Raw genomic sequence first — 25,575 nt, forward strand, 5'->3', positions numbered from 1 at the left:
TACGAATATCCAAGCAGCCCTTAGAAAAGAAACCACAATCTCATGTGCGAGGACATAGAAGATGAAAAATCTGACTACATCCAGAAAAATTTTACAAAGAAATATTTGCTGAAACATTTTTTTATAAAATAAGTTTTACAAAGAATCATTGTGTATCAAAACAAATATATCATTAAATTATTCCTGCTGCAATGCCATAACAATAATCAAAAAGGGACGTTACCAAAACATTCCAACACAGAAATTTCCAATACAGAAATAATGTTAAGTATTTCAACATGAAGAAATAAATTAAACACAGATTTTCCCATGAAGGAAGCAAAAAAATAAGACGTCTCAGATCGCACAAAATGCGTCTGACCACCTAGCATAAATACAAGCACCTACCATACATTTGGGGAAACTCAGATTGACGGCAGAAAAAAAGGTTGGACCACTTCAACAATAAGACTGAATGATTCCATCATGCATGTCAAATATGTCCGTATGTTTCACTTCGTCCGGCCTCTGACAAATATTAAAATAATGATTCCCAATGAAATCATCCGTAAAATAGATGCAACTGCTCTTCAATTAGGAAAGAGATGTGCTAGCAGAGACATTGAACTGTTGGTGCCTAGAAAGGGCATTTGATCACCTAAGCATGCGTTTGATTAGATATTAAAAAAATATTTTTTAATTTTTTAATTTTTAAAAAATAAAAAATAATATTTGATAACATCACAAAAAGTAAAAAGGTAAAAATCAAAATAATCAAAATAATTATTTTATATATAAAATAAAAATTTTTATTTTTTAAAATTTACTTTTTTATTTTTTTTACTTCCACACATTTAAAATGTTAAATCAAAAAATAAAGAGTCCGAACCTTTCTCTCTTATCTTTATCAAGCTCTTCACCTCTCCACCCTTTCTCCCGCCCTTCCTAAACTATTTTTCTTCGTCGAGCTCTTCATCTGCCGTCTCTAAATATTATTTTTTATTTTATAATAATAAAATTAACAAACATATTTTTTATTTAATTAAAAAAAATAAAAAATATTTTTTTTAATCAAAAAGTGCAATCAAACGTATCTTAAGCTTTTCAACTTAATCTACTTATGAAAGATCTCTTTTCAAACCTGAAAATCGTGACTACGAGTCGGGTAAGTAACTTCATATATATCGGTGACTCACTCTTTTGTAGCTTGTAAACATTAAATTTATAGGTTTTGGAAATCTCCTCATCATCAAACTTTACAACCTTCAGCAGTACTCCACATGACATTACCAAATATTTCAGCATCCCGACTTCTCCATTTTTTATCGTTTCCCTTGCGTTTCCAACAATAATTGTTCCCACTGCATCTGGACTTGAGCTATCAAAAGCCACAACAACTCTCACACTGATCAATGGCATAAAATCTTCCCTCACGAGATATACGATGTCTTCGAGTATAACAGGAGATTCTTCTATGTTCGTGCACTTGGTATCTCCCACTCTACAATAAGACAATGCTTGAAAGTTCCCAGTAATAGCCAGAACTACACAGTCACTTGAATGTGTTGTAGGATCTGCAGATATAATTGCTTTAACTATATAAGGAAAGTCAATTGGTTCAATAGATTCTTTATCGTGTCTTATGAAAGAACTTAGAGGTGGCAGACGTACTTGAGCCCTTGTAAATGGATTCAAGAGATGAAAAGATCCACATATCCATTTATTAATAACCTGCGGAAGAAAGAATCCACCATAAACCTTTTCATCGGACAGGCAAATAAACTCACGGGAATCTGAATCTTCCTCAAACAAGGACAAAAGCAATGGAGCCGCAAGTCGGCGAGGATGGCATCGGAAGTTTGTAAGGAAGACGATGACGGTTCTCCATATAAACAGAGCGCCATGGCTTGCAAACAGCACCAAAATGGAGAGAGTCAGAATGCTCATTTATTTTTTCTACGATTACTTGTACGATATCTATTGGAGCATCAGACCATGAGCCCATTGAGAATCCTGAATGGAGCAAAACAAATTTTAAATAGCGATAACTTTCTCTAAAAATGAAAAAGATGAAAAACAAGAAGTACCTGGAAACATTAACAAACTAACATGATTATTCTTGAATATTATATTGTATATATTTTCACTATTTTAAATTTTGTAGAAATCTAAGAAGCTATTTGGTTTTCAAAACTATTCAGTAACTTGCCCACCCACACCCACAAAAAAAAAAAAAAAAAAAAAAAAAAAAAAAGAACCCAATTATAAAAATATGTTTTTAGAATGGTAGTGGTTCCTCATTGGTTTTACTGTATTATTTGATCGGAGATGAAGAATGGGTGGATGGGAAGCATGGTTTGATGTATTGGTATTGGGCATCACATTGTTAGTTTACCGATATTATACAACCTTTGTATCAGTAGAAAGTATGCTGCTGACGTGAGGTAGAAATTATGCCATGTATCATTTTGGTAACATATCAAACCCTATAGCAGTACCTTATCGGCCGTGGGTTCAAGACCCTGCTAGAGATTGAGATGAGCATGGAGAATGAATGGCGGACATGTAGAGAAAAGAAAAAGATGTTAGTGGCACAGGTGGAGAAAAGAGCATGACTAGAGGGAAAAGGAAGAAGTTTAGGTGGCATAAGCTTTTCTTCGAGGGGGTAGAGGAAATATAAATTTGATTTCTTCCATGTGGGATGTGCACTCATAAGAAGCACATTTTTGAAAAACATGATCCCCCTAGGTCTCCCATAAGATCAAATACACTCAATTTACCTCATGCTCCACTTGGCATCTCACCAAACCTAAGAATTAGAAAACTTAGTAAAGCATGTTTTATAAAATCTTGTTTATCTAAGATCTAGCAACCGAAGAGACCATAAATATAATTAAGCATCGAAGACAAATTAAAAAAAAAAAAAAAAAAGAAAGAAAGAATGGTAAAGAGACAATTATTAATCAAATATACAACCATGCCCATAAACATAAAGCCATATCCGAACTACTAGGGTTGGCTGTCAAAACCTCATTTACTGATTTTTTTTCTATTTAGGGTTTACCTGTAATTTTGTTGCAAGCTCTCTCATGTCTGCAAAGTTCACCATCATATCATAATAACATGCTAAGCATAGAACTCAAAAGCACATTAGATGAAACAACAGATTAATCCCTTAGCCCTAGTTCTAAAAATAGAGGTGGCATCACCAAAACAAGATCTGTTCTGACCATGGGAGCAAAGATCACTTGGAAAGTCAGTGGAGAATATAATAGAGGGGCAACAATGGTCTCTTTACATCTCGGTCTCTTTACATCTCGATGCTAGGTTGAAAGGGTTTCTACCAATGTTTGACGTTCCAGCGTAAGCTGATCTTATTTAATCAGATCAGTTTTGGGCGAAACCAGCTAGAAATTGATCGAAATTTTCAATTTCTGTCAACCTTGACTGGTCCTGGCACTTTATGCTGAAACTGATTATAAATCTTGCATCTTAGATTTTTCTTTTGGTTTAACATCTACATATTTTGGCAAGCTATAAATTTAGTCCCTTAAAATCAGGCAAGATTTTCTTTAATATTCAATAGTCCTTGCATCAAATAGTTACTACTTCATTTGTCAGTGGGAAGAAATCAAAGAGAAAAGGAGAGATTTCACTTCAACCTTTAACTTGTTACGAGGGAATCTCGGGGAACACGAAGACGATTCACATCATCCAATATTCTGCACTTCTCCTTTGAATGGACTAGTGGGAGGGATATGAACACTGTCATCCCTCGCCCACCATGGGAGTGAGAGGCAGCTTAACTACTCCAGCTTCTTCTCAAGTTCTCCAAAACTTCCAATTCCTACCGCCAATAAAAGAGTAATGGACATGCATGCATCATCAACTTAGTGTTAAGGGGTCAATGAAATATGTTTTACTGCTTTTCTTTTTTAAAAAAATATTTTAAAATAAAACAACTACCGTACGGGTTCGAAAAATATTTCTAACACAACTAAGGAATGATTCTTTAGAAATAAAAAGAAATAGTGAAATAACATAGGTTTTTTAACTGAATATGCTTCACATTATGTTCTTAACTATTCTATTAAAATGTACTGCAAATTTAGAATGAAAATATGCTTACATAGGCTTTCAAACAAAATATCAGTAAGGAAATAAAAACATGTGCAGGAAACAAAAAAGAAATATATATTTTAAAAAAAAAGAGTAGCAAGCTTGTTGAAGTTGAATAAGTACTATACATAATGGGAAGTCCCACCCACAGCAACACCTAGCCAGGATTCAAGATGTGGCACTCTATCATTAAGTTTTTACAAATGTGAAGAAACTTACACATGCACATGTTTTACTAAAAAGAAAGAAAAAAAATTACAATTCAATAGGGGAAAACAATGACACTAGTGATATGGCTTTTGATAAAGCTGCGAGACAGGAACATAAGAATTACAATTAAACTAACCAAACACACATCTTGAGGATTTCAAGAAACATGCAAATCTAGAACATCTGAGGGTCACTTTGGGATAAGTATCAGTACCATGGATTCAGCAACTGTCGGAATTATATGATGGAACAATAAGTATTGTACCACTGTGATGCAAAGCTGGCACCAATAGCTTTTCATTTTTCTAAAGCTATCAATTTTAGTGTCTTTTGCCAGCACTAGAATTGTACTCCATCATCCTATCCTGATGAAAAAAACTGTATGGGGTTTGGCACCGGTATTAAAAATCTTGAGCGGTACCATATAGAATTTGGAGGTCTGGATTAGCTGGGGGGTTTTGTGGTGTTCAAATTCCTTCCAGTGCTAGTGCAGATTCTTAAGTAAGCTAGTCCCATAGACCAGTTTTCTATAAGGAAAGGGTAGCAAGCAGCCAAAGATAACCATTACCCTTAAAGGTGGAAGCGCGAATGCAAAGAACAGTTGACAGGGTGATTGCACAATTTTTTATAATCAAAAACAACTAGCTAATGGTACATATATCATTGCAGGGTTGAAGCAATGGAAGCAAACCCTGGTGTAGATTTGGACTCCATCACGAATGCATATTCAAATGAGATGAATGGAACACAGACATATATGGACACATTTAAGAGGCAGAAGGATAAGTCAATTTGAATACTAATATGTGATGGTTAGATAGCATCATGGTATTCCACACCGGCCCAAACCGGCCAGTGCATTCCGTACCATACCGAACCGAACCAGTAGGTCCGACTCAAGCCGGATTTTCGAAAAATAGGCTGGATCAAACGGAACTAGTTGGTTTAGTACAGTATCAGTCCGAACTATCCGATCGATATGATATGGTACAGTCCGATATGATACGGTATCATATCGTACCAACTGACAACCAGCATAAAACAGAACATAGTTATTTTCCTTGTTTACAACCACCATGGAACAGAGCCATCGATCTCTTCAAGAGCAATAAGTGCATCAACAGATTTTATGGTTAATTAAGAAGGAACCAAAAAATTAAGAAGGACCATCTGAGGAAAATATGTTGACTTTGAAGATTCATTATAGATTATGTTCAATAGTTTTGATGTTTAATTTGGATGGCTTATTGATTCTCAAATTGAGGGTCCTAAGCTGTGAAAGGGAGACAGGATAGAGGAAATAGGAAGGGCAAAAAAAGCTCATTCATCCTCAAATAGCATGACATATCCTCGACATATGTACATCATGACATCAGGAGACTATTCACCTCGAAGATTTAGCAATAGTGACCAAGCTAGGATCAAGCCAAAGGATAGAAAGATTGAAGCGAATGTTTATACTATGGTTTTGGATGATGCATTCTTGATTTGTCTATACAAGTTCAGTTACAACTTACACATCAAAAGAAACAAGTATATCACATATCACTGGCTTACTATTTTTTTTTTCAAAACTAACAAATTGTATTCCTTTTTTTTTTTTTTGGTGTGTTTGTTCAATCAGAAAATTAGATTCTTATAGTTTTGCTCCCACAAGACTAGAGTTTTATCCTTTCAGATTTACGGTGCCCCTTTAGCAATAACTCTTTTCATGGTTTCTTTCTTTTTGTTTCATGACACCATTCCACCCAATTTATAAGATCCTTCTCAGCTATTTGATTAGGCTATCTTTTTCTACCCATATATTAGGATAGATCCCCATCGCTTAGCCGACTATCAAGCTTTCTCGTCTTCGAACCAACTAAAGGAGCTACACTGACTAAGCTACTGCCACTCAACCCGACTCGAATTGACGAGTCCCGACTGGCAGGGTCGATGCCGGCTACCATCGTAGACATCCGACCGACTCAGAGCAGCATACTCCGAGCCGATTAGGTTTTACATGCTACCAACGGTCCACTACACTGAATAATGCTCGCTCGAATTGACGAGTCCCGACTGGCAGGGTCGATGCCGGCTACCATCGTAGACATCCGACCGACTCAGGGCAGCATACTCCGAGCCGATTAGGTTTTACATGCTACCAACGGTCCACTACATCGAATAATGCTCGGCGTGTAACTGAATTCATACTCGATGTACGGCCGATTACACCATTGGACCACGGGGCACCACCCCCCTCCCACACGGTTTTATCTTGCCAACTCCGACAATACGAGCCTCTATTTACAAGCTGAGCACCGAACATGACCGTCATGATATTTTGACAGGCCACATCGAGATCATGTCACTCAGACACCATACTCTGACTGACTAGCTGCGCACCGTGATGGGTAACGTCTACTGCCACAAGCACGCCGAGTACAAGGTATGCCCGCCGTCAGTATTTAAAGATGCCCATACGGTACAATGCTGTATCATACGATAGGATATGATCAACATGATCAAAATAGCAAAGATCACTTATATAAAAAATTGCCCTATAATCAGACGTCGTTTAACCTTTTTATCACTCATTTTTCATGATAATGATGTCCGATTGAAGTGAAATTTTGATAATGTAATACAATATCATCGAGATCATCATTGCAAATTTTCGGATCCATCGGTGGTCTCTGATAGCGAGATCATCGTTGTAAATTTTCAGATCCATCGGTGGTCTTTATCTATCAAATCATCATGCGACCATTCATGACCGTTGAAATTAATTTTTAATGATTGATATATCTAGGACTGTCGGATCAAGCCAATCTTTTGTGGCGATACTTTAACAATAATTATTAACAATAATTATTTAGATAATGAACGATGAAGATAGATTTTAAATTTTAAAATTATATCATATTCAAAGAAAAATAAAAAAAAATATATTTTACCTATATAGCAGCGATTGCATAATACCCGCCACTATAGGTCTATAACAATAATTTACTAACCACTATCATATCGTACTTATGATAGCGGTTAGGTATAACTGCTACCATGTCTCTACCTATGGTAGCGGTTATCACCAGCCGCTGCCATAGATTGGACCTACAACAGCGGTTATCACCAACCGCTGCCATAGGCTAATCTATAGCAACGTTTATCTATATGGTTGATTATGATAGTCCCACATTGGTTGTCAAAGAAATAAATAATATGTATAAAATTACTTAAGTAGACAACCAGCAACAACCAGTAACAGCATGGGCTTGAACATTTGGCGATCTCTCTCGACTCGGGCTCCACCGCCGTCGACGCCGCCCGCCGATCGGACCCCCGACCACCGCCCTTGACCTCCCCCCGTTGCTGCCGCCGCCCCAACCAACAACAGCATGGGCTTAAGCATTTTGCGATCTCTCTCTACTCGGGCTCCACCGTCGTCGACGTCGCCCGCAGCCTGCCCCCGACCGCCGCCCGCCTGCCACCACCGCCCCCACTGCCGCCACCCCGATGGGCCAGACCACCACCCCTCACCGCCGTCCATTATCTATTGGCCATTTTAACTGATCAAAGACTACAGCAGTGGTTGGCAGTCAAAGGCTATGGCAGTGGTTAGCACAATCAAAGGCTACGGCAGCAGTTTGCCAACCGCTATTGTAGTATCTAGGGTAGTGGTTGGACAACCACTGAGATAGCTGTACAGCAACGATTGCCAAACCACTGCCGTAGCATCTATGGCAGCGGTTGCCATAGCAATGGTTGCAAAACCACTGCCATATCTTTCTATGATAGCGATTAACACAACTGCTGTCGTATCCCAAAAAACCGCTGTCATAGACTTGTAACGACGGCCATAGTAGCTGCAGTTGTCTATGGCCGCAGTTATCTAACCGCCATCATAGATAATGGTAGTGATTTTTTAGACCATCATAGATAATGGTAGTGATTTTTTAGACTACAGAAGCAGTTTTCAACTGCTGTCGTAGCCTTATTTTGTGGTAGTGAAGAAGTCATAAGCAATGCCGAAACCAAGAAAAAGCTGAAAGAAAGGAGGAGATTTAGCGATAGTGTCAAGTCAGGGGCAAAGAGAAATAAAGATGAAGCTAAAGCAGTTGATAGGAAAGAAGTGAGAGGGGAACGGAGATTTAAGGATAAGGTCAATGAAGAAGACCTGGGACTGCGGATGAGGCAAAATCATCAATTTTTTCATCAATTTTTTCCTTCAATTCAAAATATAAATCAATCAACTAAAGTACGTATCAACTATTGTGCTCCGTGAGTATCAACCATTATGCTCTCTCTGGGATTTTGTGCTTAGTTTCGGCTTTGAGATATCTTCTTATCTTCAAGCAAAGGATTTTGAGCAGTTTGGCATTGACTCACCAGCAAGATGCTGAATCCCCAACAGAAGTGCCACCCGCATGAAAAATCTTTCCATCAAATCAGCTAAATACGGAACTAGCACCCCCAGCAAGATGCTGAATCGCCAACAGAAACAGAGCGCCCAATGCACAAGCACCTGCATGATGGAAAGATCTAGCACCCACCTTGTCATCATTTGGACGGCACAGATTTAGCACCTTATAATATTATTTATAGTCCTATTCTGAAACAAAAAAGATATGGCAATCAGTTCATCTATGTGAGATACCTGCGACCACTCACCTTCCATCCACTACCAGGTGCCATTATTAAAGTTTGCCCTGATAAAATCTTCTCCCTGAGAGGCCTGTATCACTCACTTGCCATCAACTCATAGAAAATCTTCTCCCTGAGAGGCCTGTATCACTCACTTGCCATCAACTCATAGAAAACCTGCCAACGTAATTTTCCCAAATGTAATTCATGATCTCGAATTCACAGTGGATTTTACCATCTTTTGCTTAAAAAATTGAAAAAAATTTATTATGAAACAAAATGCATGATGTTGTATGGATAACATAATCCAATTCTTATTTGCTTAAAAAATTGAAAAAAATTTATTATGAAACAAAATGCATGATGTTGTATGGATAACATAATCCAATTCTTATTTTTTTTTTATGTAAATAAATTAATATATATTATTTATATTATATTATATATTATTTATATTATATTATATATTATTATTTTACTATAATTAATCTATTATTATAAAAATTATCATTATTATGTAACATAATATAATATATTATAACAAAATAAAAAATATTATTGTAATAAATTAAAAAAATATAGATAGACCCTAACAATTTATCCTCGTAGATAATTTAGCAATAAAAGAATATAGATAATTTATTTGTCAACAAAGATGATGATAAAAGATATAGATTTCTCGTTTTCAAAACAATGAATTAATCCTCGTAGATAATTTAGCAATAAAAGAATATAGATAATTTATTTGTCAACAAAGATGATGATAAAAGATATAGATTTCTCGTTTTCAAAACAATGAATTATCTACATTTTCTAAAAATGATGAAAACTCAGTAGCATTAAATTAGCAAAGCAAACTCCAAACTTCAGATCAGCATCATGCCAAATAATACGGGAACATATCGTCCACCTTGAACGGCCAGTTGCCCAGAACATGATTGACAGCCCACAAATCAAAGGAGAGTAGAGGTTGCATTATAATATGCAGAAGAATGCAGAAGCGCGAAACAAATAACAAAGGAAGCACGTAGCAAACGGAGATAAAATAAAATAAATAAATAAATAAAACCAACAGTCTAACTTGCAACGACTCCCTTCCAGAAAAACTGAAATCTCAACTTGCAACGACTCCCTTCTAGAAAAACTGAAATCTCCCCAACCAATCACAAAACCAATTGAACCATTCTCAGACTCCCTTCTAGAAAAAAGCAGTTGAAATTTAACTTATTTCTTGATTGGGATGGGATGAAAAAAGCAGACTCCCTTCACAAACCAATTGAACCATTCTCAGACTCCCTTCTAGAAATAAGTTCCTTGCAACGACTCCCTTCTAGAAAAACTGAAATCTCCCCAACCAATCACAAAACCAATTGAACCATTCTCAGACTCCCTTCTAGAAAAAAGCAGTTGAAATTTAACTTATTTCTTGATTGGGATGGGATGAAAAAAGCAGACTCCCTTCACAAACCAATTGAACCATTCTCAGACTCCCTTCTAGAAAAAAAGAACTTATTTCATGATTGGGACGGAACGAAAAAAGCAGACTTCCTTCTAGAAAAAAGCAGACAGCATGGAACAACACCACCAAAATTTTAAATCAACCGGACTGCATGGAACAACATGCCGAAACATTCCAATTCTTCTTGACGCCCCTTCTAGAAAAAAGCAGACAGCATGGAACAACACACCACCAAAATTTTAAATCGACGCCCCTTCTAGAAAAAAGCAGACAGCATGGAACAACACACCACCAAAATTTTAAATCGACCGGACTGCATGGAACAACATGCCGAAACATTCCAATTCTTCTTGACGCAATTTTAGTTCCATGCCGAAACATTCCAATTCTTCTTGACGCAATTTTAAATCAACCTTCTTGACGCAATTTTAAATCAACCGAATGCTCAAGTGATGCCTCCTTCCATCAGCATTTAAATTTAATTTATGCATTGATGGCGGAACAATTCTCAGGTGATGCCCATGGTACCCAATACTGATGTCCCCACCAGGAGTCGAGTCTAATAGGATTCCCAATTTTGATCCATCCAAAAAGCTACACTCGACAATAACAGCTCCCTCCACTTTTCTCATCCGGGCTTGGGACCGGCATTGGCAGTGTTAAACTGTAACAAACAAACAACAATAACTTTGGCATTGGCAGTGTTAAACTGTAACAAACAAACAACAATAACTTCTAAAAATCAAGGCACAATATCAAACATCCATTGAAAGAAAAACACATGCCACAACAATCAATCGACATGATCAGCAATATCGCAAGGCACAATATCAAACATCCATTGAAAGAAAAACACATGCCACAACAATCAATCGACATGATCAGCAATATCGCAAGGCACAATATCAAACATCCATTGAAAGAAAAACACATGCCACAACAATCAATCGACATGATCAGCAATATCGCAATATCTAAACAAAGATCGATACAATCATTCCAACTAAACAGTCCAAACAGAATGCACAAAGACCGATACAATCATTCCAACTAAACAGTCCAAACAGAACGAAAGACCTTCCACCAAAACATTCTAGCACACATCCGGTCACCGCCTCTCCCCTCGAACACGAATTCTGGAAGAAAAAAATAGCTCAACTTTCAATCCGTCAAAACGTCTTCCAACTAAACAGTCCAAACAGAACGTAAGACCTTCCACCAAAACATTCTAGCACACATCCGGTCACCGCCTCTCCCCTCGAACACGAATTCTGGAAGAAAAAAAAAGCTCAACTTTCAATCCGTCAAAACGTCTTCCAACAATGGAACACGAATTCTGGAAGAAAAAAATAGCTCAACTTTCAATCCGTCAAAACGTCTTCCAACTAAACAGTCCAAACAGAACGAAAGACCTTCCACCAAAACATTCTAGCACACATCCGGTCACCGCCTCTCCCCTCGAACACGAATTCTGGAAGAAAAAAAAAGCTCAACTTTCAATCCGTCAAAACGTCTTCCAACAATGGAAAGAAAAAAATATTGGGCAACAAACGTAATGCATGGAAAGACACTCATGGTAGCTATGACAATGAAAAAACGAGAAACCACGAATTTCCCCTCCATACATAACTGCTCCAGTAACACTGTAACAGGACTAATAATTAACCACCCTTATAACCACATTCTAGCACACATCCGGTCACCGCCACTCTCCTCGAACACTAACAAGGAACATACTAGCACACATCGTCGCCGCCACACTCCTCGAACACAAATTCTGGAAGAAAAAAAAAAAATATTGGGCAACAGACAAACTGGATGACGTGCATGGAAGGACTAATGGTAGAACTTAAATCACAAATGGTAGAACTTAGAACACAAATTCTGGAAGAAAAAAAAATATGGGGCAACAGACAAACTGGATGACGTGCATGGAAGGACTCATGGTAGAACTTAAATCACAATGACAATGAAAAAACGAGAAACCACGCGAGAAACCACACGAAACCAGCTTTGTGACGATGATACCCGATCTGGTAACTGAAAAAGTAGAAGGCAACTACACCGCAAATTTCCCCTCCTCACAAAACTGCTCCAATAACATGACCAATAACTAACATCCCTTTTGACCAAAATGCCAGCCACAGGTGAGAACCCCTTGTAAGCAACAATCTCTGGCAAACATCACAATCTGGTACACAAAACTGCTCCAATAACTAACATCCCTTTTGACCAAAATGCCAGCCACAGGTGAGAACCCCTTGTAAGCAACAATCTCTGGCAAACATCACAATCTGGTACAAATCTGATTGTTGGTTAGCAAGGCCACCAAACCTAGCAAGGTCACCAAACCAGCAAATGTGACGATGATGCTCCAATAACATGACCAATAACTAACATCCCTTTTGACCAAAATGCCAGCCACAGGTGAGAACCCCTTGTAAGCAACAATCTCTGGCAAACATCACAATCTGGTACAAATCTGATTGTTGGTTAGCAAGGCCACCAAACCTAGCAAGGTCACCAAACCAGCAAATGTGACGATGATACCCGATCTGGTAACTGAAAAAGTAGAAGGCAACTACACCGCAAATTTCCCCTCCTCACAAAAATAACTAACATCCCTTTTGACCAAAATGCCAGCCACAGGTGAGAACCCCTTGTAAGCAACAATCTCTGGCAAACATCACAATCTGGTACAAATCTGATTGTTGGTTAGCAAGGTCACCAAACCTAGCAAGGTCACCAAACCAGCAAATGGCAAAATCAATTTAAAAATTAAACCACCAAGAATATTCCCACTCCGCAAAAGATAAATAAATAAATAAGCAGGAACCCCTTATATGCAACAATCTCTGGCAACATCACAATCTGACACAAACAAATCAATTTAAAAATTAAACCACAAAGAATATTCCAGTCCCCAAAAGATAAATAAATAAAGAAGCAGGCTCTGGTTCAGACAATCTAAAACCACTGTCAAGTGTGAGGGCATCAACATCAAACTAAGCCAAACATGATACGACATACACCAGCAAAGTGCACAACAATCAATACAATCTCAACCCAAATTGCACAACAATCGATACAATCTCAACCCATGCAAACCCTTGGAGCACTGCAACAACAACAGAAGCGACACTTAAAATCTAACTATCAAGTCTCAAGGCCAAAAAAAAAAAAAACACAATAGATAAAGGGCCCAGTTTCAAAAACAAGCGGGCAATTGAGAAGACAAAAGTCAAGCAAAAGGCGACAGGAGGACATAAGAGAGTTAAGAAAAACCAAGTTGAAACAATACTATAAAAGCCATGAACGCAGACGTCGTTTGACATCGTTTGCCCTTCAACTCTCACCCCTTGGAGCACTGCAACAACAACAGAAGCGACACTTAAAATCTAACTATTAAGTCTCAAGGCCAAAAAAAAAAAAAACACAATAGATAAAGGGCCCAGTTTCAAAAACAAGCGGGCAATTGAGAAGACAAAAGTCAAGCAAAAGGCGACAGGAGGACATAAGAGAGTTAAGAAAAACCAAGTTGAAACAATACTATAAAAGCCATGAACGCAGACGTCGTTTGACATCGTTTGCCCTTCAACTCTCACCACTGTGTAACAAACAGGCAAAAAATAATTCAGACGTCATCATCTGGTGAAACAGTACTATCAAAAAGGTCAAAACAATGCTTCAAATCCCTCATGGAAAAAAAAATAAAAAAAAAATCTCCACCAATACGTCTTCCAAGAACAAACACTGGTCACTAGACAGAATATATACAAGAAAAAAACAGTTATAACCTAAAATGCTACCAGGTTAGACATGCTCCCTCGATAGATATCATATCCACCATATTAACAAACCATTCGACATGCTCCCTCGATAGATATCATATCCACCAATACGTCTTCCAAGAACTAACACTGGTCACTAGACAGAATATATACAAGAAAAAAACAGTTATAACCTAAAATGCTACCAGGTTAGACATGCACCCTCGATAGATATCATATCCGCCATATTAACAAACCATTCGACATGCTCCCTCGATAGATATCATATCCGCCATACTCCGAACATCATCAACCTACGTGCCAGGACAGATCAGATATTAACAATCTTAACAATCTTACACCTTAATTCCAAGATTTATAAAACGAGCAAATTGGTAATCGAAAATGATTTTTGGGGAAGGGGTGGGGGGTGGGAATTAACAATCTTAACAATCTTACACCTTAATTCCAATGACACTTTAGTTTTAAATCTCGTCACAAAAAGCCGGACAACTAAGAAGACAAAACTCAGCAAATGGTGATAACCATATATATAAAAATATTAACAGCATTTCTCCACAACTAAAGCACCCTCGTTTATCAACAGTCTCGAAGAACATTAAATAACACAGTATATATCCTACACAAAATGTTCCTTTAAAAAATATAGAAAAATATTAACAGCATTTCTCCACAACTAAAGCACCCTCGTTTATCAACAGTCTCGAAGAACATTAAATAACACAGTATATATCCTACACAAAATGTTCCTTTAAAAAAAAAAAAAAAAAGCTAATTTACACAATTCCACTACAGTATATATCCTCCACAAAATGTTCCTTTAAAAAAAAAAAAAAAAAGCTAATTTACACAATTCCACTACAGTATATATCCTCCACAAAATGTTCCTTTAAAAAAAAAAAAAAAAAGCAAATTTACACAATTGCACTCCCTATTGGAAAACATTAAAGGGAAAAACAACAGCATGTCTTCTCCACAACTAAAGCACCCTCGTTTATACATATAACAATTCACCATCAGAATCACCATCAGACGCCCGCAAAAAGTCATCTCTTTCAAATATCGACAAGACCCCCTCTACAAATCATCTCTTTCAAATATCGATAATCCAATTAAAATATATGGAGACAACACATTATTTACAAGTGTCAAAAGATAACTTAGAACAGGAAAAAAAAAAAGGAAAAAACAATGCTAACTGACCTAAAAAACAAAATCATTCGGTGCGGAAGAACTCTCACCCTCAACCCATAAAAGATCATATCCTCCAAAAAGAAGTCCACCAAGATGATGATAGCATTCATTCTAAGTTTTCTTTTTCTAGAAGGGAAAAAAAAGGATGACTAGTGAAAACTAGGGGGAAAAAAGAAATTGAGAAAATCCGCATTCTAAGTTTTCTTTTTCTAGAAGGGAAAAAAAAGGATGACTAGTGAAAACTAGGGAGAAAAAAGAAATTGAGAAAATCCAAGAACCACCCTCTATACAACTCATCCCTCTGAAACATTAAAAATGATAAGTGAAAACTAGGAGGAAAAAAGAAATTGAGAAAATGACCACCCTCTAAACAACTCATCCCTCCGACACGTATTTTTCCAGCTCTCACCCCTGCTTAACAAACAGACCAACCATTGAAAAAGCAAGAATCAGCAAATGATGACAAATAATGAAGCCCACATTTAGAGATTTTCAATTTCAACTTCAGTTTTTCGTCAATTTGAAATTCTAAAATTCTAAAAGTTCAAAACCTATTAAGGGCGTCTTATATAGTTAACAAGAAAAAGCTGAAAAAGTTCAAATCATGATTTTTTAACCTTTTTGAAACCTCATCACACAACCAAGCACCCCATGTTAGAAGTCTTGAAATAACTTAAATTTCAATACACCCAAACACATTTTTGGGTTAAAATAATGAAAATGTAAACCCCATCCAAGACACCCAATGGTAACATAACAATAAACTCTCCACTAATACACAATCATGTCTATCTACCTGAGATTATCAGCCCACAATGGCAGGTCTGCTCATGATTAACAGCAGATCATCTGACAGAAAGAGTCACGAAATCAGCAAGTGTAAATAAAAAGACAAGAAATGCAAGTCCTAGCAGAACTCAGAAGATAACCATGGTTATTACTATCATCTATCCTAACTGGTAAGACTATGAGAGCAAGTTAGGGGGAAAATCAACAAAGACAAGCAGAAATCACTACCAAAGGTGAGGAACCAAGACTATGAGAGCAAGTTAGGGGGAAAATCAACAAAGACAAGCAGAAATCACTACCAAAGGTGAGGAACCACCACTACACAAATAATCCTTCCAGAACATCGACACGTCCTAACTCTATTCACAGCTTGGTCAGTAAGTCTGTATTCCACTTAACAACCAATCAATTAGAAGGACAAAGGTCAATAAAAGGAAACAACACCACTTCAAAACATTTATAGAATCATTTAAAAAAAGAAAGCCTATCAATATGAACAAAGGTCATCTATCCTAACTGGTAAGACTATGAGAGCAAGTTAGGGGGAAATCAACAAATACAAGCAGCAATCACTACCAAAGGTGAGGAACCACCACTACACAAATAATCCTTCCAGAACAACAACACTCCTAAGTCTATTCACAGCTTGGTCAGTAAGTCTGTATTCCACTTAACAATCAATCAATTATAAGGACAAAGGTCAATAAAAGGTAACAACACCACTTCAAAACAGTTATAGAATCATTTAAAAAAAAAAAAAAAGAAAGCCTAGTAATATGACCAATAATACAATATATAAAACGCCAATACCATATATAAAATGCCTCTCCCAAGCATCGACAAACCAGCCGCATTCAGTCCAGACCAGCTAAAATTAAAATAACAGACCGCCTAGTAATATGACCAATAATACAATATATAAAACGCCAATACCATATATAAAACGCCTCTCCCAAGCATCGACAAACCAGCCGCATTCAGTCCAGACCAGCTAAAATTAAAATAACAGACCACCGAGAAAAATATACATGAGACAAAAAAAAAAGACTAAACACTATAACCCAAAATAATACCAAGTTAGACATAACCCTCTATATATATATATATATATATATATATATATATATCAAAACCTCATCCACGAGAAGATCCTCCACCGAGACAAAGCCCATGAAAAGCTGTCAAAGCAGGAGTGATGATTGAAGCTAGGGCGGTAAGATCATTAAAACAATCAATAATACTACCAAAGGTGAGCCAATCCATGTCAATCTCACACACATTAACAAACTAATGCCTTAGTTCTGATGGCATCCTAGTTTCTCGTCCCAAAAGGAACATATTGGAGAAGAAACAATCAGCAAATAGTGACCACCACACACAGAAAACAAGAGATAAAAAGAAGATTGGATCTCCCTGGAAAAGTGCCTTGAAGAAACTTTGCTGCAAGCCTAGAATAACTGGGGAAAAGTGCCTCGAAGAAACGTTGCTGCAAGACTAGAATAACTGCAAGGAACATTTATCATAAATAAAATATTCATTAATGAATGCTCGCTTACACAATTAAAATAACTATCAAATGCGAGAACACCATTATCCCAAAGAAACATCTTTTACTGAAGTCATGGTACTCCATCTTTTGACTCGACCAATATAAGCCCTTGAGTAACTGCAGCAAAAAAAATAATAATAATAACCGACATCTTCCTCCTCAAGAGCATAGAAACTTCATAATACATCAAAATCACCATCAAAGGTGTAAAACCACCTCTATACAAATCATCCCTTCCGAACACCCATAACACATGGTCTTCAATTCCAACCACCTCTATACAAATCATCCCTTCCGAACACCCATAACACATGGTCTTCAATTCCAATCACTGACTAAAAAACAAGCACAGGAAGACGAAGGTATATGCAGACAACAAGAATTATATTGAAATGATTTTGAGTCAAAATAGTATTCAGATAGAACCTGAAAAGTCCCTCAAACAAAACCTCTCGTAAGACTGCAGAAATAACAAGAGAATGGTCAACAAAATCCTCAATAAAAGGCAAAAATAATGCTAATTGACAAATTCCATATCACTTGGGTGAAAAAATCACTGATTAAAATCATATCCACAAATTATCATCAGCCCATTTCGCAAGACCCAACTGAAAAACAAACCAAGTGGTGATCACAGCATTCACTCAAAAACCGCCATTACTAGAAGTTCTTTTAGAAGGAAGAAAAGCTATAACACTGTTCAACGCACTACTCGGTCTCCACTAATGCCTGCCTTTGAAAAACTGCAACAGCAATAGAAATTACAATTAGTATCTACCACCACTAGTGAAAACAAGGAAAAAACAGATGAGAAAAATGCAAAAAAAACACCCTCAATACAACTCATCTCAGCCGGTATTAAGCCTGATCACATACTTCATCTCCCAGGTCCAACCGCTGATTAACAAACAGACCACCCAGAAAGCAAGAATTAGCAAATAATGACAGAACACTAAGGCCACACTTGGAGGCTATGGTTTTAAGCCTGATCACATACTTCATCTCCCAGGTCCAACCGCTGATTAACAAACAGACCACCCAGAAAGCAAGAATTAGCAAATAATGACAGAACACTAAGGCCACACTTCGAGGTTATGGATTTCAACTATAGCTTTTTATCCCTTTGAAATTTCAAATTCCCAAGGCTAAAGTCATTTTAAGGGATGTTTTATGGTTAATAAGGAAAAGTTGATAATGGGAAAATCTGAAGATGATGATAAAAAAAATTCATCCATTTTTTCAAAATTCAATTTGAAAAGAAAATTTTCAATTTCCTGATTTTTAGAACCTTCACAAAATTCTATCACATAACCAAGCACCCCATATTAAAAAGTTGTGAAAATAATTTTAAAGAAAATGAAATAACTTGATTTTTACTACAACCAAACACATTTTAGGTTAAAACAAATTCACAGAACTGCCTTGAAGAAAAAGCAAACCCGGCCAAAGATAGCAATGGCAACCAGTAACAATGAACACTATACCCGATACAAAGTCATGCCTCATGGAAAATAGGCGATACACTATCACGAACAAAACACTCCATGAGACACATATCCACCTACAAGCATCAACCCAAGATGGCAGGTTCAGGTCTAATCACCGATCATGATAACAACAAAGCATCTAACCACCAAAATATTCAATAAATTAGCAAGTTATTTTAAATAAAAGAAATGAACACATCGCCCCAATACAAGTTCTAGCAACACTACAACAATCATCAAAATTGTTATTATCATCATCCTAGCTATAAATACTATTAGATGGGAAGAATAAAAATCAACAAATACAAGTCACAATCACCTCAAAGGTGAGAGACCACCACCATACAAATAACCTTTCCAGAATGACCACACATCCTTAATCTAATCATAGCTTGGTATTTAAAGCTGATTTCTCGTCAAAAACAAGCAACTCAAATGGCAGAGGTCAGCAAAAGATGACGAGAGTACTTAGAATGAAAGTGTCTAAAGATTGAAGAGAACATTTCAGAACGCCCTTGAGGAAAAATTTTATCCAATAAAAACTTCAAATCGGTTTGGAGATGCAATAGCTTTCAACCAAAAATCAATTTTTAGTAAAAATTGTATTTTGATATCAAAAGCAGTTCTAGGACAAAACAATATTTTATTTGACGATCCATATCCTAATTTACTGAATGTTTGGTGAACAGTTCCAAAAACTATCAATATCCTAAATTTAATGTATGTTTGGTTAACAGACCCAAAAACTACTTTGGAATGATAAAATAATCAAAGAAAAAATATCTAAAATGATCCTAAAATTGTGAGGAGGTGAACTTTCCGTAAACCACGTTTTGGGAGATCTTAAACATAATCCAGAATTATTTTTGAATTGCAGCCAAACACTCAAAATTCTGCTTTTAGATCTGAAATCACTTAACGATTACAAACGCACCCCCAAACATGCACTTCATCAAAAAGCTACAACAATAACAAGATTCTAATCAACATTTATCTATGGGAGAACATCTATGAGGGAGGAAAGCTGGTCAATGCAACCTAAATCACTAGCACACGTGCAAAACACATCCTTCAAAAAAATTACATGATATAATACATACTTAAGAAAGAACACAAAAAAAAAAAAAAAACATACTGAAAGATCTCTCCTTAGGAAGGAGAAAGGAAAAAAAAAGAAAGAAGAAGAAGAAGAAGAAAAAGAAGCACTAACGCCTAGTGCCATAAGTTGAATGACAACTTAGATTTCCACTCTGGGACAATTGAGAAGACAAAATATCAGTAAGAAGTTGACAACAATGCATATAAAAAAATGAATTAAAGAAAATAAAATTGAAACCTCCTCCATACAAGCACCCTCCCAAGCATTGAGACATTAGCCTCAAGTCCTATCATACACCGGTTAGACATACCCCCTTCACAAATATCATATCCTCCAACTCTAAACATCATCAACCTACTAATAGATCATATGACAAAACATTTACAAAAAGAGCAAATTACTAATTGAAAAGAGAAAAAAATAAAAAAATAAACTCCACACCAGAATATCCCCATCCGGTACAAGAAAAAAAGTAGAGCAGAATAGAAACTGGTTATTAGATAGAATAGATTCGAGAAAAAAGACCAACAGATATTAACCTATAATGCTACCTAGTTAGACACATCCCCTTCTCAAATATCATATCCTTACTCCAAACAACGTCAACCTATTAACAGATTATATGACAAGACAACATTTATAGAAGAAGCAAGTCACTAAGTAAACCCCCCTTCACTAAATCCCCCATCAGTACAAGCCCATGAAAAACTATAACAACAAGAGTGATGATCAACATATATCCTAACTAGCAGGGATTGGAGAGAGGAGTTTCAAAACAATCAATAATACTACCAAAGGTGATACACAAAATTTTCTCCCCACCATTTCACAATCCAACACCTTAATTCTAGAGACAATTTCAAATCTGACATTGTGTGTGTGTGTGTGTGTGTGTGTGAGAGAGAGAGAGAGAGAGAGATGAAAAGACATGGTGATAACCATACAAAAAACAAGAAAAAAAACTTTGCCACAAGACTACGAAAATAGTCCAAATGGTAACAATCATTGACCCTTCAAAAAAATATTCAAAAAAAAATTGCTCATTTACAAAATTACAATCACCATCAAATGAACAACAAGAAAAAAAAAAAAAAGCAAAGCTTCTCAAAGAACATGTCTCTTACAGAATTACGAATTATCTCAACCAATGTACTCATTGAGTAAATGCGACACCGACAAGTAATAATTGACATCTGCCTCATCAAGAGCATAAAAAAAGTGACACTTCATACATCAGCATCACCATCAACGGCATAGCCATACGCACTGCCAAACCTCCAAACCTCCAAAATTCACGGTCTTTAATTCCAATCTCTGACTAACAAGCACGCATGGGAAGACAAAGGTAATATGCAGGTATTATTTAAAAATGTTAGGTACCATTTGAAAGTTTTATGAGTCAAAAAAAAAAAGGGAATAAAGTCAGATAAAACAGCTTAAATAAAAAATGCCTCGAACAGAACGTCAATATAACATCTACAAGAAACACGTAATGCTAATGGACAAAAACTATATCACACTCAAATATGAAAACTACCCTTCATCATATCCTGCCAAATATCAGCAAACCCACAATAACAAGTTTGATCACTAATGAACATTAACAAAGCCAATAAATTACATACAAAAATGTCAAAAAGGAATATGTCCGCTAATACAAGCTCTTTGAAACAGAAACAGAAACAACCAACCAGGCTAGTAACAAGTAACAATTAAAAAGTACAAAAATTAATTAGCAATTAATACAAATCTAACCACTATCAATGGCTCACCACTCCATATCGTTGCTTTGGCAAACAATAACCCCTTAGTGAATCAATCATTATAACACTACAAACAAGATGAAAGTGAAACGTATGAGACCAACTGCTAGATAACGAAAACTAACAGAACAAAATACAAATATGAACCAAGTCTTGCAGATAACACATTCTACACAAGACAGCACTGAAACATACGAGCAAATTGATAAAATAATGAAACTCACAATTAAAGAAGTCTTACAAAGTACTCTATACGGACATCACTAAACATGCAAAAAACTAAATTATTCACTCATTACCTGAATGACAAACCCTGAACTAAATAGAGTACATATAAATAACAAAAGTAAATAGGTACACAAATATTTAAATGAATTAAACAAATAACCAAGAGGTAAAAAAAAAAGGGGGGTTGCATTCAAACCCAAAGTGGTTGCTTGAGGTGAAGCAGAACAGCAGAAGATGAAGACATACATCAGAGTTAGGAACGAATCAAGAAGTGATTGAAAACATGATACAGCAACCAACAACCAGCAAAAGTGCAGCACTCATACCAAAGACCTAATTTTCTTTAGCACACCACCGTATAGACGAACCACCAAAACTGAATGCAAAGGAACCATAACGCCGGTAAACAAGTTCTGCGAACTCCATAACAGCGACAAGAATAGAAGGATATACAGACTAAAGCCTATGGTAAAATTAATGTTAGCCCGTCACAAACACAATGCCTCTCATATTTCTGCAAAACAGCAACAACAACCACAAAAAAACGGACAAGATGAGACAGCTGAAGGACATGTCTTCTTTGCAAAATAGGATCACATATCGCTGCACGAAACTACAAAGCAAATATACCGAAGTAGATGGGGCAAATCACACTAATATGATCCAAAATAAGATATAGAAGCCCCCTTATGAGAAATCAATCTTAACTCCACCCTCCGCATTACTTGATATTCTCAGCAACGGAAGCTCAAAAGCCATGGTCAAATACATCAAATCCAGAACCACTTTCAGACTACTTAATGATACCTCTGTGATGCTTCTTCAAACGTCAAAGAAAGGATCGATGCTTCAACAAAAGGAATCCACGAAACCAGGAAAGAGAGAAGCTGTCGATTAATCATATGATCACCAACCAATGCTTAACACATAGAAATACCAAGCCAATTCTTAAGAACCCTAAATCAGCCAAAGAGCACTCCAGATTCATCGATCAAACCAAACTACCCCTATCCTTAACGAACCAAGCACTAGAAACCCTCGAAGAAGAACAACTAATTCCAAATTCTGAGAAGCAAGAGTCGAATACCTCACAAATCCTATTCACGCCAAATCACGTGAATCAACCAAAGAGAACCCAAATCCAGAGAATTAACCGCCAAAATAGAACAGACACCCTCAAAAAAAAAAAAAAAAAGAGCAAATGATTCCAGATTCTGAAACCCACAGGACAGACTCATCAAGCAACCCGAGCAAGCAACCTCAAAATCCAGAAAATTAACCGCTGAAGATCGAATGGAACCCTCAAAGAAGAACCAATAATTCCAGATTCTGTAACACGCAGGACGGACTCATCAAGAAACAATAATCACCCCAAATCAAGTGCACCAGCCGATAATGAACGAAATCCAACGAATCAACCACCAAATGTCGAACGAGAACCCTCGAAGAAGAGCACATAATTGACGAATTCGTCAAGACTGGATCAACCGACGATAACTCAAAATCCAAATTAAATCCAAATTCTAACAAGCCAGAGTTGAATACCTCAGATATCCTATTCACCGCAAAACAAGCGAATCAACCAAAGATAACCCCAAATCAGGCGAATTAACCACCAAAGTTCGAAAGGAAGGGAGTTTGGGGGTGTGGAAAGAAAAGAAAAACCGTTCCAGTATCTGCAAAGCGCAGGAAAATTCATCAAGAAATCCTAGCAAAGAACCAACCTCAAAATCCAGAAAATTAACCGCGGAAGATCAAACGATGACCCTCGAAGAAGAATCAATAATTCCATATTCCGTAAAACACAGGACGGTATCATCAAGAAACAATAATTACGCCACATCAAATTCGAAAATCCAACGAATCAACCACCAAAGCCCAACGGAAACCCACGAAGAAGAACCAATAATTCCAGATTCTTCAAAACGCACAATGGATTCATCAGGAAATCCTAATCACTCCAAATCAAGTGCACCAGCCAAAGACGAACGAAATCCAACGAATCAACCACCAAAGGTCGAACGAAAACCCTTGAAGAAGTGCAAATAATTAACGAATTCGTCAAAATCCTCGATCACTCCACATCAAGAGCATCAACCGACGATAACTCAAAATCCCACGAATTAACCACGAAACAGCAGGAAACCCTAAAGCGCTCCAAACTAACTAAATCGGTCGACGAAGATAACCCAACATCCAGCGAATTAAGGACCAACAATAGAACGGAAACCCTAAATCAAGATATAAAACTACGCACCTCAGCAACTAAAAATATAGATTTAAAAAAAGAAAAAAAGAGAAAAAATAAACACAAGAAAAGCCTACCGACGAACCGACTCTACCGCGAACGAATAATGGAGGGCCGCAGGTCCCCGCTATTTATCGACGAAGCGGTGAAGGAGGAACGGTGGAGATTGAAGGAGTAAGAGAGAAGCAAACGGTAAGATGGGTTGGATTGGTTTCCAGAGGCGGTGGTTTCTAGAGGCGATGGGAGGAGGTTTAATCTCATGGTCGGTGTTGGATAAGGACCGCGTCACCGTACGCTGATGAGTCAGTGCTTATCCAAGGATTTTTTTTTTTTTTTCTAGCATGGACACGTGGCGTGTGGTACGGTGGTAGAGGGTTCCAGGCTCGCCTGGACTGACGTAGCCAAAAGTAGATCAAAAACCATGGCCTCGCTAGAAGTTTCGCACACGGTTTTTCTTTTTTTTTAACAAATGATAATAATGAAAAAAAATTATTAAAAAGATTAAAAAACAGGTGGCCAGCTGACGTGGGTTAGTCTGGTTGGTGCTTACCATTTACATTTCTCTTCTTGATGCCCATCCGTAAAGAATAAGAAATTTTTTGATTTAAAAAGTAATCATGGGAAGAGATCCAAAAGATATAATGTAACTGAATATTTCAAAAGTTAGGATTTTGATGCCGGTAGTAGAGGCAAGTTGGCTAATATAAGAAATTTGCAAAACATCATTTCATTTGATTTTGTTATCTACCATGTCTTTTCTTTAACACAAAACATTAGATACTATTTGCAATTAAAAACATCATACTTCAAATCTTTCGCTGAGGTTTATTAGAACTTCTAAGCAGAAAGCATGAATCTGATCTTACCCTTATTAATAAGAAGTGAGTGGAGTAGTAAATCATAATTTCTTTAATTTATATATATATGGCCTTTAGGTGACATATTGAATATCTAAAAGAATATTATTAATACATCAAGTGCAATGCCCAACTGTAATTTTTTTTTAATAAGAGAAAGACGCGTCTCCTAGAGACAAC

At 36.8% G+C, this 25,575-nt stretch overlaps 1 protein-coding gene and 2 long non-coding RNA genes across 4 annotated transcripts; 1 reads left to right on the forward strand and 2 right to left on the reverse strand.

Annotated features, from left to right (window-relative positions):
* Positions 1-219: 219 nt before the first annotated feature.
* Positions 220-24,643, reverse strand: LOC105057518 (putative F-box/kelch-repeat protein At5g24040). Of its 2 annotated transcripts, XM_073248883.1 has the most exons (4): positions 24,616-24,643; positions 8,945-9,108; positions 8,677-8,840; positions 220-1,992 (listed from the first exon to the last, which is right to left on the reverse strand). In XM_073248883.1, exons 2-4 carry the CDS (start codon positions 8,980-8,982, stop codon positions 1,784-1,786), a joined length of 411 nt encoding a protein of 136 aa, XP_073104984.1. In that variant the 5' UTR covers positions 8,983-9,108; positions 24,616-24,643; the 3' UTR covers positions 220-1,783. The 2 variants fall into 2 exon arrangements, with proteins under 2 accessions (XP_073104984.1, XP_010938458.1); XM_010940156.4 differs by lacking the exon at positions 24,616-24,643 and having other exon boundaries at positions 8,677-8,812; positions 8,959-9,340.
* Positions 9,885-22,048, reverse strand: LOC140853830 (uncharacterized). Its single transcript, XR_012136983.1, has 5 exons — positions 17,753-22,048; positions 17,590-17,667; positions 13,941-13,997; positions 13,692-13,757; positions 9,885-13,508 (listed from the first exon to the last, which is right to left on the reverse strand). It is a non-coding gene; the product is annotated as an uncharacterized lncRNA (long non-coding RNA).
* LOC109506597 (uncharacterized) lies at positions 16,267-16,670 on the forward strand. The gene is made up of 2 exons (XR_002166019.3): positions 16,267-16,397; positions 16,469-16,670. It is a non-coding gene; the product is annotated as an uncharacterized lncRNA (long non-coding RNA).
* Positions 24,644-25,575: the final 932 nt, after the last annotated feature.

Source organism: Elaeis guineensis, chromosome 14 (genome assembly GCF_000442705.2).
Source record: "Elaeis guineensis isolate ETL-2024a chromosome 14, EG11, whole genome shotgun sequence".
In the NCBI taxonomy this organism is placed as follows: domain Eukaryota; kingdom Viridiplantae; phylum Streptophyta; class Magnoliopsida; order Arecales; family Arecaceae; genus Elaeis; species Elaeis guineensis.